This window comes from Salvelinus namaycush, chromosome 15 (assembly GCF_016432855.1).
Source record: "Salvelinus namaycush isolate Seneca chromosome 15, SaNama_1.0, whole genome shotgun sequence".
Taxonomy (NCBI): domain Eukaryota; kingdom Metazoa; phylum Chordata; class Actinopteri; order Salmoniformes; family Salmonidae; genus Salvelinus; species Salvelinus namaycush.
This window is the reverse complement of record NC_052321.1, coordinates 273301-292069: the sequence shown is the minus strand read 5'-3', so window position 1 is coordinate 292069 and position 18769 is coordinate 273301. Positions and strand designations below refer to the sequence as shown.

The window sequence follows — 18769 nt, the reverse complement described above, 5'->3', positions numbered from 1 at the left end:
TACTTAGTTATGTGGTGGTTTATTTAGTTATGTGGTGTTTATTTAGTATGTGGGTGTCTATTTAGTTATGTGGTGGTCTATTTAGTTATGTGGTGGTCTATTTAGTTATGTGGTGGTCTATTAGTTATGTGGTGGTTTATTTAGTGTCTATTTAGTTATGTGGTGGTTCTATTTAGTTTTGTGTGGTGGTGCTATTTATTCTGTTTAGTTTTGTGGTGTCTATTTAGTTATGTGGTGGTTATTTAGTTCTGTTAGTTTATGTGGTGGGTTATTTGTTATGTTGTTGGGCTATTTAGTTATGTGGTGTGCTATTTTAGTTTTTAGTGGTGGTTTATTTAGTTATGGTTGGTCTATTTAGTTATGTGGTGGTTTTATTTATTTGGTGTGGTTTATTTAGTTCTGTTTAGTTATGTGGTGTTGTCTATTTAGTTATTGTGGTGGTCTTTTAGTTTGTTTAGTTATGGTGGTGGTCTATTTAGTTCTGTTTAGATTATGTGGTGGTTATTTAGTTCTGTGGTGGTTTATTTAGTTCTGTTTAGTTATGTGGTTGTCTATTTAGTTATGTGGTGGTCTATTTAGTTCTGTTTAGTTATGTGGTGGTCTATTTAGTTATGTGGTGGTCTATTTAGTTCTGTTTAGTTACGTGGTGGTCTATTTAGTTCTGTGGTGGTTTATTTAGTTCTGTTTAGTTCTGTGGTGGTTTATTTAGTTCTGTTTAGTTCTGTGGTGGTTTATTTAGTTATGTGGTTGTCTACTTAGTTATGTGGTTGTTTATTTAGTTCTGTGGTGGTCTATTTAGTTCTGTGGTGGTCTATTTAGTTCTGTGGTGGTCTATTTAGTTCTGTGGTGGTCTATTTAGTTCTGTGGTGGTCTATTTAGTTCTGTGGTGGTCTATTTAGTTCTGTGGTGGTCTATTTAGTTCTGTGGTGGTCTATTTAGTTATGTGGTGGTCTATTTAGTTGTGTGGTGGTTTATTTAGTTATGTGGTGGTCTATTTAGTTGTGTGGTGGTCTATTTAGTTGTGTGGTGGTCTATTTAGTTATGTGGTGGTCTATTTAGTTATGTGGTGGTCTATTTAGTTGTGTGGTGGTCTATTTAGTTGTGTGGTGGTCTATTTAGTTCTGTGGTGGTCTATTTAGTTGTGTGGTGGTCTATTTAGTTGTGTGGTGGTCTATTTAGTTGTGTGGTGGTCTATTTAGTTGTGTGGTGGTCTATTTAGTTGTGTGGTGGTCTATTTAGTTCTGTGGTGGTCTATTTAGTTCTGTGGTGGTTTATTTAGTTATGTGGTGGTCTATTTAGTTATATGGTGGTCTATTTAGTTGTGTGGTGGTCTATTTAGTTCTGTGGTGGTTTATTTAGTTCTGTGGTGGTCTATTTAGTTGTGTGGTGGTCTATTTAGTTGTGTGGTGGTTTATTTAGTTGTGTGGTGGTCTATTTAGTTGTGTGGTGGTCTATTTAGTTGTGTGGTGGTCTATTTAGTTGTGTGGTGGTCTATTTAGTTCTGTGGTGGTCTATTTAGTTCTGTGGTGGTCTATTTAGTTCTGTGGTGGTCTATTTAGTTGTGTGGTGGTCTATTTAGTTGTGTGGTGGTCTATTTAGTTGTGTGGTGGTCTATTTAGTTGTGTGGTGGTCTATTTAGTTGTGTGGTGGTTTATTTAGTTATGTGGTGGTCTATTTAGTTGTGTGGTGGTTTATTTAGTTATGTGGTGGTTTATTTAGTTGTGTGGTGGTCTATTTAGTTGTGTGGTGGTTTATTTAGTTATGTGGTGGTTTATTTAGTTATGTGGTGGTTTATTTAGTTATGTGGTGGTTTATTTAGTTATGTGGTGGTTTATTTAGTTATGTGGTGGTTTATTTAGTTATGTGGTGGTTTATTTAGTTATGTGGTGGTCTATTTAGTTATGTGGTGGTCTATTTAGTTATGTGGTTGTCTATTTAGTTATGTGGTTGTCTATTTAGTTCTGTGGTGGTCTATTTAGTTATGTGGTGGTCTATTTAGTTCTGTGGGGGTTTATTTAGTTATGTGGTTGTCTATTTAGTTATGTGGTTGTCTACTTAGTTATGTGGTGGTTTATTTAGTTATGTGGTGGTTTATTTAGTTATGTGGTTGTTTATTTAGTTATGTGGTGGTTTATTTAGTTATGTGGTCGTTTATTTAGTTCTGTGGTGGTCTATTTAGTTATGTGGTGGTCTATTTAGTTATGTGGTTGTTTATTTAGTTATGTGGTGGTCTATTTAGTTATGTGGTGGTCTATTTAGTTATGTGGTGGTCTATTTAGTTATGTGGTGGTCTATTTAGTTATGTGGTGGTCTATTTAGTTATGTGGTGGTCTATTTAGTTATGTGGTGGTCTATTTAGTTATGTGGTGGTTTATTTAGTTATGTGGTGGTCTATTTAGTTATGTGGTGGTCTGTTTAGTTATGTGGTGGTCTGTTTAGTTATGTGGTGGTCTATTTAGTTATGTGGTGGTCTATTTAGTTATGTGGTGGTCTATTTAGTTATGTGGTGGTCTATTTAGTTCTTTGGTGGTCTATTTAGTTATGTGGTTGTCTACTTAGTTATGTGGTGGTTTATTTAGTTATGTGGTGGTTTATTTAGTTATGTGGTGGTTTATTTAGTTATGTGGTTGTCTACTTAGTTATGTGGTGGTTTATTTAGTTATGTGGTGGTTTATTTAGTTATGTGGTGGTCTACTTAGTTATGTGGTGGTCTACTTAGTTATGTGGTGGTCTATTTAGTTCTGTGGTGGTCTATTTAGTTATGTGGTTGTCTACTTAGTTATGTGGTGGTTTATTTAGTTATGTGGTGGTTTATTTAGTTATGTGGTGGTTTATTTAGTTATGTGGTGGTTTATTTAGTTATGTGGTTGTCTACTTAGTTATGTGGTGGTTTATTTAGTTATGTGGTGGTTTATTTAGTTATGTGGTGGTTTATTTAGTTATGTGGTGGTTTATTTAGTTATGTGGTGGTTTATTTAGTTATGTGGTGGTCTATTTAGTTATGTGGTGGTCTATTTAGTTCTGTTTAGTTACGTGGTGGTCTATTTAACTCTGTGGTGTTCCAAATGGCCCTGCATACACTAACTTTGCTGGCCTGACAAGTGTGACACAGTTATACTGTTATTGTTACTGGAGTAACTGTCACCATGGGTGACTAGCTACCCCAAGCCCTCCCCTTTCCTTGTTGACTCCGTGAAGGAGATTTATCCTGGTTCCAGATCTGTTATTGCCGTCTCACCAACTCTTACTGCTATAGACCTACCTTGTTCTAATGACGACTGTCCCCACAGGAGTGTGTGCAGATGAAACATTACAGTTGTATTGATCAGTGTGTGTTTACCCTGCTGTTTTTTTTAAGCTCTTATTTTAGTTTAAGCTTTACACTCTGGCGGCAGGTAGCCTAGCTGTTCCGTTGGGCCAGTAACCCGAAAAGTTGCTGGTTCAAATCCCCTGGCTGAGTAGATGAAAAATCAGTCTGTGCCCTTGAGCAAGGCACTTAACCCTACTTGCTCCTATGTATGTGGCTCTGGATCAGAGAGTCTGCTAAATGACTCACTACTGTAGTGGCTCTGGATCAGAGAGTCTGCTAAATGACTCCCTACTGTAGTGACTCTGGATCAGAGAGTCTGCTAAATGACTCCCTACTGTAGTGGCTCTGGATCAGAGAGTCTGCTAAATGACTCACTACTGTAGTGGCTCTGGATCAGAGAGTCTGCTAAATGACTCCCTACTGTAGTGGCTCTGGATCAGAGAGTCTGCTAAATGACTCACTACTGTAGTGGCTCTGGATCAGAGAGTCTGCTAAATGACTCACTACTGTAGTGGCTCTGGATCAGAGAGTCTGCTAAATGACTCACTACTGTAGTGGCTCTGGATCAGAGAGTCTGCTAAATGACTCCCTACTGTAGTGACTCTGGATCAGAGAGTCTGCTAAATGACTCCCTACTGTAGTGGCTCTGGATCAGAGAGTCTGCTAAATGACTCACTACTGTAGTGGCTCTGGATCAGAGAGTCTGCTAAATGACTCCCTACTGTAGTGGCTCTGGATCAGAGAGTCTGCTAAATGACTCACTACTGTAGTGGCTCTGGATCAGAGAGTCTGCTAAATGACTCACTACTGTAGTGGCTCTGGATCAGAGAGTCTGCTAAATGACTCCCTACTGTAGTGGCTCTGGATCAGAGAGTCTGCTAAATGACTCACTACTGTAGTGGCTCTGGATCAGAGAGTCTGCTAAATGACTCACTACTGTAGTGGCTCTGGATCAGAGAGTCTGCTAAATGACTCACTACTGTAGTGGCTCTGGATCAGAGAGTCTGCTAAATGACTCACTACTGTAGTGGCTCTGGATCAGAGAGTCTGCTAAATGACTCACTACTGTAGTGGCTCTGGATAAGAGAGTCTGCTAAATGACTCACTACTGTAGTGGCTCTGGATCAGAGAGTCTGCTAAATGACTCCCTACTGTAGTGGCTCTGGATCAGAGAGTCTGCTAAATGACTCACTACTGTAGTGGCTCTGGATAAGAGAGTCTGCTAAATGACTCACTACTGTAGTGGCTCTGGATCAGAGAGTCTGCTAAATGACACTACTGTAGTGGCTCTGGATAAGAGAGTCTGCTAAATGACTCACTACTGTAGTGGCTCTGGATCAGAGAGTCTGCTAAATGACTCCCTACTGTAGTGGCTCTGGATCAGAGAGTCTGCTAAATGACTCACTACTGTAGTGGCTCTGGATAAGAGAGTCTGCTAAATGACTCACTACTGTAGTGGCTCTGGATCAGAGAGTCTGCTAAATGACTCCCTACTGTAGTGGCTCTGGATCAGAGAGTCTGCTAAATGACTCACTACTGTAGTGGCTCTGGATCAGAGAGTCTGCTAAATGACTCACTACTGTAGTGGCTCTGGATCAGAGAGTCTGCTAAATGACTCACTCTCTGGATCAGAGCGTCTGCTAAATGACTCACTACTGTTGTGGCTCTGGATCAGAGAGTCTGCTAAATGACTCACTACTGTAGTGGCTCTGGATCAGAGAGTCTGCTAAATGACTCACTACTGTAGTGGCTCTGGATCAGAGCGTCTGCTAAATGACTCACTACTGTAGTGGCTCTGGATCAGAGCGTCTGCTAAATGACTCACTACTGTAGTGGCTCTGGATCAGAGCGTCTGCTAAATGACTCACTACTGTAGTGGCTCTGGATAAGAGAGTCTGCTAAATGACTCACTACTGTAGTGGCTCTGGATCAGAGAGTCTGCTAAATGACTCCCTACTGTAGTGGCTCTGGATCAGAGAGTCTGCTAAATGACTCACTACTGTAGTGGCTCTGGATCAGAGAGTCTGCTAAATGACTCACTACTGTAGTGGCTCTGGATCAGAGAGTCTGCTAAATGACTCACTCTCTGGATCAGAGCGTCTGCTAAATGACTCACTACTGTAGTGGCTCTGGATCAGAGCGTCTGCTAAATGACTCACTACTGTAGTGGCTCAGGATAAGAGAGTCTGCTAAATGACAAGAATGTAAATGTTTCCTTGTACTGCAGGCTGACCCTAGAGGTGTGTATTTATGTCCCCCTCTGTTCCTCCAGGCGACTGAGGCCCCAGTACCAACCCAGAACCAGCACCCTGAGCCTGGGGTGACGGGGGTACGGTCCAGGGGTGGAGGGGGTGGTCCAGGGGCGGAACAGAACGGACAGGCACCCCCACAACGCCCCCCCCAGGTGGTTGAGAGTGAGGAAGACGAAGATGAGGAGCTGACGCTGAAGTACGGGGCCAAACACGTCATCATGCTGTTCGTCCCCGTCACGCTCTGCATGGTGGTCGTCGTGGCAACCATCAAGTCCGTCAGCTTCTACACCCAGAACGATGGACAGAGGCTGTAAGTACCGACGACGTTCTGGCGGCCTAACCCTGAGACAAGGCTTCAGGTTGTCCCCAGGTTAGGGTTGTTGGGACCCTGAGACAAGGCTTCAGGTTGTTTCCGGGTTAGGGTTGTTGGGACCCTGAGACAAGGCTTCAGGTTGTCTCCGGGTTAGGGTTGTTGGGACCCTGAGACAAGGCTTCAGGTTGTCTCCGGGTTAGGGTTGTTGGGACCCTGAGACAAGGCTTCAGGTTGTCTCCGGGTTAGGGTTGTTGGGACCCTGAGACAAGGCTTCAGGTTGTCTCCGGGTTAGGGTTGTTGGATCCCTGAGACAAGGCTTCAGGTTGTCTCCAGGTTAGGGTTGTTGGGACCCTGAGACAAGGCTTCAGGTTGTCCCCAGGTTAGGGTTGTTGGATCCCTGAGACAAGGCTCCAGGTTGTCCCCAGGTTAGGGTTGTTGGATCCCTGAGACAAGGCTTCAGGTTGTCTCCGGGTTAGGGTTGTTGGATCTCTGAGACAAGGCTCCAGGTTGTCTCCGGGTTAGGGTTGTTGGGACCCTGAGACAAGGCTCCAGGTTGTCCCCAGGTTAGGGTTGTTGGATCCCTGAGACAAGGCTTCAGGTTGTCCCCAGGTTAGGGTTGTTGGATCCCTGAGACAAGGCTTCAGGTTGTCCCCAGGTTAGGGTTGTTGGGACCCTGAGACAAGGCTCCAGGTTGTCTCCGGGTTAGGGTTGTTGGGACCCTGAGACAAGGCTTCAGGTTGTCTCCGGGTTAGGGTTGTTGGATCTCTGAGACAAGGCTTCAGGTTGTCCCCAGGTTAGGGTTGTTGGGACCCTGAGACAAGGCTTCAGGTTGTCCCCGGATTAGGGTTGTTGATGCAGTTGACCAGCAGAGCCACTAGATGGCGATAATGCGACACACAACACCTTGATGATGAAATATCAGCATACATCTACAGTATTTACTAACAGAAGTACAGGAAATGTGGTTGGCCTGCTAACGAAAAAGGTACATTGTTATGTTTGTTTACCTATGGGCTGTTCATCATAAAGCAGCTGGAAACAGACAAGATAATCAAGCAGCTAGAAACCCAGACAAGATAATCAAGCAGCTGGAAACAGACAAGATATTCAAGCAGCTAGAAACAGACAAGATAATCAAGCAGCTGGAAACAGACAAGATAATCAAGCAGCTGGAAACAGACAAGATAATCAAGCAGCTGGAAACAGACACGATAATCAAGCAGCTGGAAACAGACACGATAATCAAGCAGCTGGAAACAGACACGATAATCAAGCAGCTAGAAACAGACAAGATAATCAAGCAGCTAGAAACACAGGCAAGATAATCAAGCAGCTAGAAACAGACAAGATAATCAAGCAGCTAGAAACAGACAAGATAATCAAGCAGCTAGAAACACAGGCAAGATAATCAAGCAGCTAGAAACACAGGCAAGATAATCAAGCAGCTAGAAACACAGGCAAGATAATCAAGCAGCTGGAAACAGACAAGATAATCAAGCAGCTGGAAAAACAGTCAATATTATTATAATAATAACAATAACAGCAAAGTGAGGATTCACAAAGGATGGTGTTTGAGTATTTCTGATGGTTGTCTGACACTGTTAAACATTTTCTGAAATGATCTAATGTCAAATGTGATGAGTCTAATCTTCTGTTATGAGTTGTCCAGGATGTTGATACCTGTCTGACATGTGATATGTTTTCCAGGATATACACCCCGTTCCCCGAGGACACAGACACAATAGGGCAGCGAGCCCTCAACTCAGTCCTCAACGCCACCATCATGATCAGTGTCATCATAGTCATGACCATGGTGCTGGTGCTACTATACAAGTACCGCTGCTACAGGGTAAGAGATGCTGCTACAGGGTAAGAGATGCTGCTACAGGGTAAGAGATGCTGCTACAGGGTAAGATGTACAGCTGCTACAGGGTAAGAGATGCTGCTACAGGGTAAGAGATGCTGCTACAGGGTAAGAGATACTGCTATACAAGTACCGCTGCTACAGGGTAAGAGATACTGCTATACAAGTACAGCTGCTACAGGGTAAGAGATGCTGCTATACAAGTACAGCTGCTACAGGGTAAGAGATGCTGCTACAGGGTAAGAGATGCTGCTACAGGGTAAGAGATGCTGCTACAGGGTAAGAGATGCTGCTACAGGGTAAGAGATACTGCTATACAAGTACCGCTGCTACAGGGTAAGAGATGCTGCTATACAAGTACAGCTGCTACAGGGTAAGAGATGCTGCTACAGGGTAAGAGATGCTGCTACAGGGTAAGAGATGCTGCTACAGGGTAAGATGTACAGCTGCTACAGGGTAAGAGTTGCTGCTACAGGGTAAGAGATGCTGCTACAGGGTAAGAGATGCTGCTACAGGGTAAGAGATGCTGCTATACAAGTACAGCTGCTACAGGGTAAGAGATGCTGCTACATGGTAAGAGATGCTGCTACAGGGTAAGAGATGCTGCTACAGGGTAAGATATGCTGCTACAGGGTAAGAGATGTACAGCTGCTACAGGGTAAGAGATGCTGCTACAGGGTAAGAGATGTACAGCTGCTACAGGGTGAGAGATGTCACTATACAAGTACAGATGCTACAGGGTAAGAGATGTACAGCTGCTACCGGGTAAGAGATGCTGCTCTGACAATGCCATTAGCGTCGTATTCATTAGGGCACACAAAGTAAATCATTTTGCAACATTTTGCAACCAACGTATCATAACGTTTAACTTCCTGGACTTTTTCAGTCCGTTTTCTTCCGCTTGTTGCCTGATGAACACAACCCTGGTATCGCAGTATGTTTCAGTCCTCTCTATGTGTGTCTAGATACAGTGACATGCTGAACATGTCATACAGCCAGTTTTCTGTTATTGATCTCTGTGTGTCCCTACAGGTGATCCAAGGCTGGCTGTTCCTCTCCTCTCTCCTCCTTCTGTTCTTCTTCTCCTTCATATACCTCAAGTGAGTCCCTTCATTCTTCGATGTCTTATTCTCTCTCTCTCTCTCTTTTCAATCACATATATTCAAGTCATCGGTAAATCTGCCTGTTTTAAAGAGTGTGACTGTGCAGATTCCTCTGTACTCTCGTATCATGCTCTCACTCTGTCCTCTCAGAGAAGTGTTCAAGACGTACAACGTGGCGATGGACTGGATCACCCTGGCTGTGATCGTCTGGAACTTCGGGGTGGTTGGCATGATCTGTATCCATTGGAAGGGTCCTCTCCGTCTGCAGCAGGCCTACCTCATCATGATCTCTGCTCTCATGGCTCTGGTCTTCATCAAGTACCTTCCCGAGTGGACCGCCTGGCTCATCCTGGCTGTTATATCTGTGTATGGTGAGTACCTGCCTGAGTGCACCGCCTGGCTCATCCTGGCTGTTATATCTGTCTATGGTGAGTACCTGCCTGAGTGCACCGCCTGGCTCATCCTGGCTGTTATATCTGTCTATGGTGAGTACCTGCCTGAGTGCACCGCCTGGCTCATCCTGGCTGTTATATCTGTCTATGGTGAGTACCTGCCTGAGTACACCGCCTGGCTCATCCTGGCTGTTATATCTGTGTATGGTGAGTACCTGCCTGAGTGCACCGCCTGGCTCATCCTGGCTGTTATATCTGTCTATGGTGAGTACCTTCCCGAGTGCACCGCCTGGCTCATCCTGGCTGTTATATCTGTCTATGGTGAGTACCTTCCCGAGTGCACCGCCTGGCTCATCCTGGCTGTTATATCTGTCTATGGTGAGTACCTTCCCGAGTGGACCGCCTGGCTCATCCTGGCTGTTATATCTGTCTATGGTGAGTACCTGCCTGAGTGCACCGCCTGGCTCATCCTGGCTGTTATATCTGTCTATGGTGAGTACCTGCCTGAGTGCACCGCCTGGCTCATCCTGGCTGTTATATCTGTCTATGGTGAGTACCTTCCCGAGTGGACCGCCTGGCTCATCCTGGCTGTTATATCTGTGTATGGTGAGTACCTGCCTGAGTGCACCGCCTGGCTCATCCTGGCTGTTATATCTGTCTATGGTGAGTACCTTCCCGAGTGGACCGCCTGGCTCATCCTGGCTGTTATATCTGTCTATGGTGAGTACCTTCCCGAGTGCACCGCCTGGCTCATCCTGGCTGTTATATCTGTCTATGGTGAGTACCTTCCCGAGTGGACCACCTGGCTCATCCTGGCTGTTATATCTGTCTATGGTGAGTACCTGCCAGAGGTCACCGCCTGGCTCATCCTGGCTGTTATATCTGTCTATGGTGAGTACCTGCCTGAGTGCACCGCCTGGCTCATCCTGGCTGTTATATCTGTCTATGGTGAGACTCTATCTGCGTCCCAATTATCTCTCCTTCTGCCCAAAGTGTACACTTGTTCACTTCCTTTCTTTGACTTGAAAGGAAAACACTGGTCTAAGAAATATGGTGGAAACTCACTCTAGCCCATGCCTCTACCAATACAATAGTTTTAGAGTTGTTGAATGTAGTGAATGAGTGTACACTTCAGGACAAAGGAGATAGTTTTGGGACACAGCCTTCCATGTTTCTCTTTGTGAAGAAGACCTATTGTTTAACTGCTCTCTATCGATCTCAAGTCCTCTTCAGACAAGACTCATGGCAGCACCTAGATTTCCTGACCGTTGTTGTTGAAAGGAAGGATCTGACTGGTCGACAAACAGGAAACACCCGTCTGAGACGGGAAGTAGGGGGGTAGAGAGAGTCATGACAGCTGAGGTTAAGACATTCTTACTTTAGATGACCTTAGATAGATAGGACCAGATTTCCTCTTAAAGCTGCCCCTTCCTGAAGCATTGCAGTGGCTTTGGTGGGGGTAACGGTGGTCCGTTTAGGTTAGGTGGGGGTAAAGGTGGTCCGTTTGTTTGTATTGGGGGTAACGGTGGTCCGTTTGGTGGTGGTAGCGGTGGTCCGTATTGGTTTGGTGGGGGTAGCGGTGGTCCGTATTGGTTTGGTGGGGGTAACGGTGGTCCGTATTGGTTTGGTGGGGGTAACGGTGGTCCGTATTGGCTTGGTGGGGGTAACGGTGGTCCGTATTGGCTTGGTGGGGGTAACGGTGGTCCGTATTGGCTTGGTGGGGGTAACGGTGGTCCGTATTGGCTTGGTGGGGGTAACGGTGGTCCGTATTGGTTTGGTGGGGGTAACGGTGGTCCGTATTGGTTTGGTGGGGGTAACGGTGGTCCGTATTGGTTTGGTGGGGGTAACGGTGGTCCGTATTGGTTTGGTGGGGGTAGCGGTGGTCCGTATTGGTTTGGTGGGGGTAACGGTGGTCCGTATTGGTTTGGTGGGGGTAACGGTGGTCCGTATTGGTTTGGTGGGGGTAACGGTGGTCCGTATTGGTTTGGTGGGGGTAACGGTGGTCCGTATTGGTTTGGTGGGGGTAACGGTGGTCCGTATTGGTTTGGTGGGGGTAACGGTGGTCCGTATTGGTTTGGTGGGGGTAACGGTGGTCCGTATTGGTTTGGTGGGGGTAACGGTGGTCCGTATTGGTTTGGTGGGGGTAGCGGTGGTCCGTATTGGTTTGGTGGGGGTAGCGGTGGTCCGTATTGGTTTGGTGGGGGTAGCGGTGGTCCGTATTGGTTTGGTGGGGGTAGCGGTGGTCCGTATTGGTTTGGTGGGGGTAGCGGTGGTCCGTATTGGTTTGGTGGGGGTAGCGGTGGTCCGTATTGGTTTGGTGGGGGTAGCGGTGGTCCGTATTGGTTTGGTGGGGGTAGCGGTGGTCCGTATTGGTTTGGTGGGGGTAGCGGTGGTCCGTATTGGTTCGGTGGGGGTAGCGGTGGTCCGTATTGGTTCGGTGGGGGTAGCGGTGGTCCGTATTGGTTCGGTGGGGGTAGCGGTGGTCCGTTTAGGTTTGGTGGGGGTAACGGTGGTCCGTTTAGGTTGGGTTAAAGGTGGTCCTTTTGGTTTATTGGGGGTAACGGTGGTCCGTTTAGGTTTGGTGGGGGTATCGGTGGTCCGTATTGGTTTGGTGGCGGTATTGGTTAGGTGGGGGTAACGGTGGTCTGTTTGATTTATTGGGGGTAACGGTGGTCTGTTTGATTTATTGGGGGTAACGGTGGTCCGTTTAGGTTTGGTGGGGGTAACGGTGGTACGTTTAGGTTTGGTTTACTCGGGGTAACGGTGGTCCGTTTAGGTTTGGTTTACTCGGGGTAACGGTGGTCCGTTTAGGTTTGGTGGGGGTATCGGTGGTCCGTATTGGTTTGGTGGGGGTAGCGGTGGTCCGTATTGGTTTGGTGGGGGTAGCGGTGGTCCGTATTGGTTTGGTGGGGGTAGCGGTGGTCCGTATTGGTTTGGTGGGGGTAGCGGTGGTCCGTATTGGTTTGGTGGCGGTATTGGTTAGGTGGGGGTAACGGTGGTCTGTTTGATTTATTGGGGGTAACGGTGGTCTGTTTGATTTATTGGGGGTAACGGTGGTCCGTTTAGGTTTGGTGGGGGTAACGGTGGTACGTTTAGGTTTGGTTTACTCGGGGTAACGGTGGTCCGTTTAGGTTTGGTGGGGGTATCGGTGGTCCGTATTGGTTTGGTGGGGGTAACGGTGGTCCGTATTGGTTTGGTGGGGGTAACGGTGGTCCGTATTGGTTTGGTGGGGGTAACGGTGGTCCGTATTGGTTTGGTGGGGGTAACGGTGGTCCGTATTGGTTCGGTGGGGGTAACGGTGGTCCGTATTGGTTCGGTGGGGGTAACGGTGTTTCGTTTAGGTTCGGTGGGGGTATAGGTGGTCCGTTTTGGTTTGGTGGGGGTAACGGTGGTCCGTTTAGGTTTGGTGGGGGTAACGGTGGTCCGTTTAGGTTTGGTTGGGTTAAAGGTGGTCCTTTTGGTTTATTGGGGGTAACGGTGGTCTGTTTAGGTTTGGTGGGGGTATCGGTGGTCCGTATTGGTTTGGTGGCGGTATTGGTTAGGTGGGGGTAACGGTGGTCTGTTTGATTTATTGGGGGGTAACGGTGGTCTGTTTGATTTATTGGGAGTAACGGTGGTCCGTTTAGGTTTGGTGGGGGTAACGGTGGTACGTTTAGGTTTGGTTTGGTGGGGGTAACGATGGTCCGTTTAGGTTTGGTGGGGGTAACGGTGGTACGTTTAGGTTTGGTTTGGTGGGGGTAACGATGGTCCGTTTAGGTTTGGTTTACTCGGGGTAACGGTGGTCCGTTTAGGTTTGGTGGGGGTATCGGTGGTCCGTATTGTTTTGGTGGGGGTAACGGTGGTCCGTATTGGTTTGGTGGGGGTAATGGTGGTCCGTATTGGTTTGGTGGGGGTAACGGTGGTCCGTATTGGTTTGGTGGGGGTAACGGTGGTCCGTATTGGTTTGGTGGGGGTAACGGTGGTCCGTATTGGTTTGGTGGGGGTAACGGTGGTCCGTATTGGTTTGGTGGGGGTAACGGTGGTTTGTTTGGTTCATTGGGGGTAACGGTTGTCCGTTTAGGTTTGGTTTGGTGTGGGTAACGGTGGTCCGTATTGGTTTGGTGGGGGTAACGGTGGTTTGGTAGGGGTAACGGTGGTTCGTTTAGGTTTGGTTTATTGGGGGTAATGGTGGTCCGTTTAGGTTTGGTGGGGGTAACGGTGGTCCGTTTAGGTTTGGTTTGGTGGGGGTAACGGTGGTCCGTTTAGGTTTGGTTTGGTGGGGGTAGCGGTGGTCCGTATTGGTTTGGTGGGGGTAACGGTGGTCCGTTTTTAGGTTTGGTTTGGTGGGGGTAGCGGTGGTCCGTATTGGTTTGGTGGGGGTAACGGTGGTCCGTTTTTAGGTTTGGTTTGGTGGGGGTAACAGCGCTGGTGGTCAGAGTTTTCACCCACCCAGCCTCAGAAATGTCTTTTTAAATCAGATGAAATATTTTGACTTGGTCTCGGTCCCAAAGAGCCTTGTGTTTTGGGTCCAACACTATTTGTCCTGATTCCATCTGTGTTCTCCCTATAGTTGGTGCTGGTAAAGAGTTTACACCCAGTCAGTCTCAGACATTCTTTAACTCAGATGAAATATTTCTACTTGGTCTCTCTCTCTCTCTCTCTCTCAAAGCGCCCTCTGTTCTGTCTCCCAACACTATTCTATCCTGACTCAAAGCTCTGCGTCATATTCATTAGGCACCAAATGGAAGAAAGCTTGTCCTTGTTTCACTGTGTTATCTGAACTGTACAATAACAAATGCCTGTTTACATTTTCTGTTACAAAACATTTTGCCACGAGGTGCCCTAATGAATACGACCCCTGTTTCTCCCTCCATAGATCTGCTATCGGTGCTGTGATGAATACGACCCATGTTTCTCCCTCCATAGATCTGCTAGCGGTGCTCTGATGAATACGACCCCTGTTTCTCCCTCCATAGATCTGCTATCGGTGCTGTGATGAATACGACCCATGTTTCTCCCTCCATAGATCTGCTAGCGGTGCCGTGATGAATACGACCCCTGTTTCTCCCTCCATAGATCTGCTTAGCGGTGCTGTGATGAATACGACCCTGTTTCTCCCTCCATAGATCTGCTATCGGTGCTGTAATGAATACGACCCATGTTTCTCCCTCCATAGATCTGCTAGCGGTGCTCTGATGAATACGACCCCTGTTTCTCCCTCCATAGATCTGCTTAGCGGTGCTCTGATGAATACGACCCCTGTTTCTCCCTCCATAGATCTGCTAGCGGTGCTGTGATGAATACGACCCTGTTTCTCCCTCCATAGATCTGCTTAGCGGTGCTGTGATGAATACGACCCATGTTTCTCCCTCCATAGATCTGCTAGCGGTGCCCTAATGAATACGACCCTGTTTCTCCCTCCATAGATCTGCTAGCGGGGCTCTGATGAATACGACCCCTGTTTCTCCCTCCATAGATCTGCTTAGCGGTGCTCTGATGAATACGACCCCTGTTTCTCCCTCCATAGATCTGCTTAGCGGTGCTGTGATGAATACGACCCCTGTTTCTCCCTCCATAGATCTGCTATCGGTGCTGTAATGAATACGACCCATGTTTCTCCCTCCATAGATCTGCTAGCGGTGCTCTGATGAATACGACCCCTGTTTCTCCCTCCATAGATCTGCTTAGCGGTGCTCTGATGAATACGACCCTGTTTCTCCCTCCATAGATCTGCTAGCGGGGCTCTGATGAATACGACCCATGTTTCTCCCTCCATAGATCTGCTTAGCGGTGCCCTAATGAATACGACCCTGTTTCTCCCTCCATAGATCTGCTAGCGGTGCCGTGATGAATACGACCCCTGTTTCTCCCTCCATAGATCTGCTAGCGGTGCTCTGATGAATACGACCCCTGTTTCTCCCTCCATAGATCTGCTTAGCGGTGCTGTAATGAATACGACCCCTGTTTCTCCCTCCATAGATCTGCTAGCGGTGCTCTGATGAATACGACCCTGTTTCTCCCTCCATAGATCTGCTTAGCGGTGCTCTGATGAATACGACCCCTGTTTCTCCCTCCATAGATCTGCTTAGCGGGGCTCTGATGAATACGACCCTGTTTCTCCCTCCATAGATCTGCTTAGCGGGGCTCTGATGAATACGACCCTGTTTCTCCCTCCATAGATCTGCTATCGGTGCTGTAATGAATACGACCCATGTTTCTCCCTCCATAGATCTGCTAGCGGTGCTCTGATGAATACGACCCCTGTTTCTCCCTCCATAGATCTGCTTAGCGGTGCTGTGATGAATACGACCCATGTTTCTCCCTCCATAGATCTGCTAGCGGTGCTCTGATGAATACGACCCCTGTTTCTCCCTCCATAGATCTGCTTAGCGGTGCTGTGATGAATACGACCCTGTTTCTCCCTCCATAGATCTGCTTAGCGGTGCTGTGATGAATACGACCCCTGTTTCTCCCTCCATAGATCTGCTAGCGGTGCTCTGATGAATACGACCCTGTTTCTCCCTCCATAGATCTGCTATCGGTGCTGTAATGAATACGACCCCTGTTTCTCCCTCCATAGATCTGCTTAGCGGTGCCCTAATGAATACGACCCTGTTTCTCCCTCCATAGATCTGCTAGCGGGGCTCTGATGAATGCGACCCATGTTTCTCCCTCCATAGATCTGCTTAGCGGTGCCCTAATGAATACGACCCTGTTTCTCCCTCCATAGATCTCTTGGCGGTGCTCTGCCCCAAAGGTCCTCTACGTATCCTAGTGGAGACGGCTCAGGAGAGGAACGAACCCATCTTCCCAGCTCTCATCTACTCCTGTAAGAAGCACGTCACACCTCGTACATCAACACCTGTAACCTGTATTACATATACACAGAGTGGACAAAACATTAGGAACACCTGGTGTTTCCATGGCATAGACTGACCAGGTGAATCCAGGTGAAAGCTATGATTGTGTCAGGTTGGCTGGATGTCCTTTGGGTGGTGGACCATTCTTGATACACACAGGTAACTGTTGAGTGTGGAAAAACCCAGCAGCGTTGCAGTTCTTGACTCAAACTGGTGCGCCTGGCACCTACTATGATACCCCGTTCAAAGGCACTTATATATTTTTTCTTGCCCATTCACCCTCTGAATTGCACACATACACAATCCATGAGTCAATGTTCGTGCCCCCACAGAAATTTTATTAGCATCATAAAGAAATCCCCATCAGTTTAAGCGATGTCACCTTTCCACATCTGCAGTGAAATGTGATTTTCGAAGTTTCTCACAAACGGTTTGGCCTACAAACTCTCATGGGAAAGATCAGACTCTCACAAACACGATGATGTTCTCCGTTTTGCTCTACGACCCCCGCAAGCGTCACAAGACTCGTCTGAAGTTTGTACGGCCTCTTCTGCCAACTTCTGTCTGTAGCATCTGAACAGTTTGGGCTCCACACTGATATGACCCCTCTGTGGAAAGGTGAGACTCTCACTAAAACGTACATGTCAGTTGTTTTACTCTAGGACGCCCACAAGCCTCACGAGTCGTCTGAAGATCCCCACCCGGTTCCAGTTTAAAAGCATTTATGGAAGTACACTATATATACAAAAGTATGTGGACACCCCTTCAAATGAGTGAATTCTGCTATTTCAGCCACAATCGAGCTCACAGCCGTGCAATCTCCATAGACAAACATTGGCAGTAGAATGGCCGTACTGAAGAACTCAGTGACATTCAACGTGGCACCCGTCATAGGATGTCACCTTTCCAACAAGTCAGTATATCCAATTTCTGCCCTGCTAAAGCTGCCCCGGTCAACTGTAAGTGCTATTATTTTGAAGTATACACATTTAGGAGCAACAACGGCTAAGCTGTGAAGTGACAGAACGGGACCGCCGAGTGCTGAAGCGTGTAGCGCGTATAAATAGTCTGTCCTCGGTTGCAAAATTCACTACTGAGTTCCAAACTGCCTTTAGAAGCAACGTCAGCACAATAAATGTTAGTCGGGAGCTTCATGAATTGGTTTTCCATGGCCGAGCAGCCGTGCGCAATGATCACCATGCGCAATGCCAAGCGTCAGCTGGAGTGGTGTAAAGCTCACCCCCATTTGACTCTGGAGCCGTTGAAACTTGTTCTCTGGAATGATTAATCACGCTTCACCATGTGGCAGTCCGACAGACGAGTCTGGGTTTGGTGGATTCCAGGGGAACGCTACCTGCACAACTGCATTGTGCCAACTGTAAAGTTTGGTGGAGGAGGAATACTGGTCTGGTGCTGTTTTTCATGGTTTGTTGTTTTGGAAAGGTTTTTTTGTTTTAAAAATGTGTTGGAATGTTTCTTAGTAGCTAGCTAACATTTTAGTTTGGATCCCGTGACGCCGTTGGCGTCAGTTGCTGGGGACTGTTACTCTCTGTCCAGTGATCCTGCCGACCAAGGCCGGGTCTGAAGAGCTTTTTGGCGTAGCCTTGAACGCAGCCTGGGACGTAGTGGCTGGGACTGTGGATTGTCCCGGGTTTGTGGCTGTCCAGATCCCTGCTGATTGGAAAAACAACAATCTTCCCTATGACCTGCCCTGTCTGGAACTGCGAGGAGTAACAGCATAACCTACGCTGCTAGCTACCATGACAAAGACTAAAGCCGGTGGGAGTACCGAGGACAAGGGTGTCTCTCTATCACAGGAGAACTATATATATTTTTTTTAAACAAAAAAAGTATTTCTCCAAGCAGTTGTTTCAACAATAAGAAAATAGAGTTTTGTCCAAATAAATGGTGGATTCAACTAATTAATGAATGGACGACCTGACCAGAGCGGTCCAGGACCTGAAGAACAGTTTGCAGTTCTCCCAGGGTCAACACGATGAGTTGAAACAGGAGAACAGAGAGGTCCAGGACCTGAAGAACAGTTTGCAGTTCTCCCAGGGTCAACACGATGAGTTGAAACAGGAGAACAGAGCGGTCCAGGACCTGAAGAACAGTTTGCAGTTCTCCCAGGGTCAACACGATGAGTTGAAACAGGAGAACAGAGAGGTCCAGGACCTGAAGAACAGTTTGCAGTTCTCCCAGGGTCAACACGATGAGTTGAAACAGGAGAACAGAGAGGTCCAGGACCTGAAGAACAGTTTGCAGTTCTCCCAGGGTCAACACGATGAGTTGAAACAGGAGAACAGAGAGGTCCAGGACCTGAAGAACAGTTTGCAGTTCTCCCAGGGTCAACACGATGAGTTGAAACAGGAGAACAGAGAGGTCCAGGACCTGAAGAACAGTTTGCAGTTCTCCCAGGGTCAACACGATGAGTTGAAACAGGAGAACAGAGAGGTCCAGGACCTGAAGAACAGTTTGCAGTTCTCCCAGGGTCAACACGATGAGTTGAAACAGGAGAACAGAGAGGTCCAGGACCTGAAGAACAGTTTGCAGTTCTCCCAGGGTCAACACGATGAGTTGAAACAGGAGAACAGAGAGGTCCAGGACCTGAAGAACAGTTTGCAGTTCTCCCAGGGTCAACACGATGAGTTGAAACAGGAGAACAGAGAGGTCCAGGACCTGAAGAACAGTTTGCA

The 18769-nt window shown here is 47.2% G+C and overlaps 1 protein-coding gene across 1 annotated transcript in view; it reads left to right on the top strand.

Annotated features, from left to right (window-relative positions):
- LOC120059712 (presenilin-1-like) overlaps positions 1-18769 on the top strand; it is a 39242-nt gene that overhangs the window by 5555 nt on the left and 14918 nt on the right. Inside the window, exons 2-6 of the mRNA XM_039008766.1 lie at positions 5583-5872; positions 7583-7724; positions 8772-8839; positions 8993-9213; positions 15944-16042. Of these exons, the coding sequence (XP_038864694.1) occupies positions 5583-5872; positions 7583-7724; positions 8772-8839; positions 8993-9213; positions 15944-16042 (820 nt within the window). The remainder of the gene's footprint in view (positions 1-5582; positions 5873-7582; positions 7725-8771; positions 8840-8992; positions 9214-15943; positions 16043-18769) is intronic.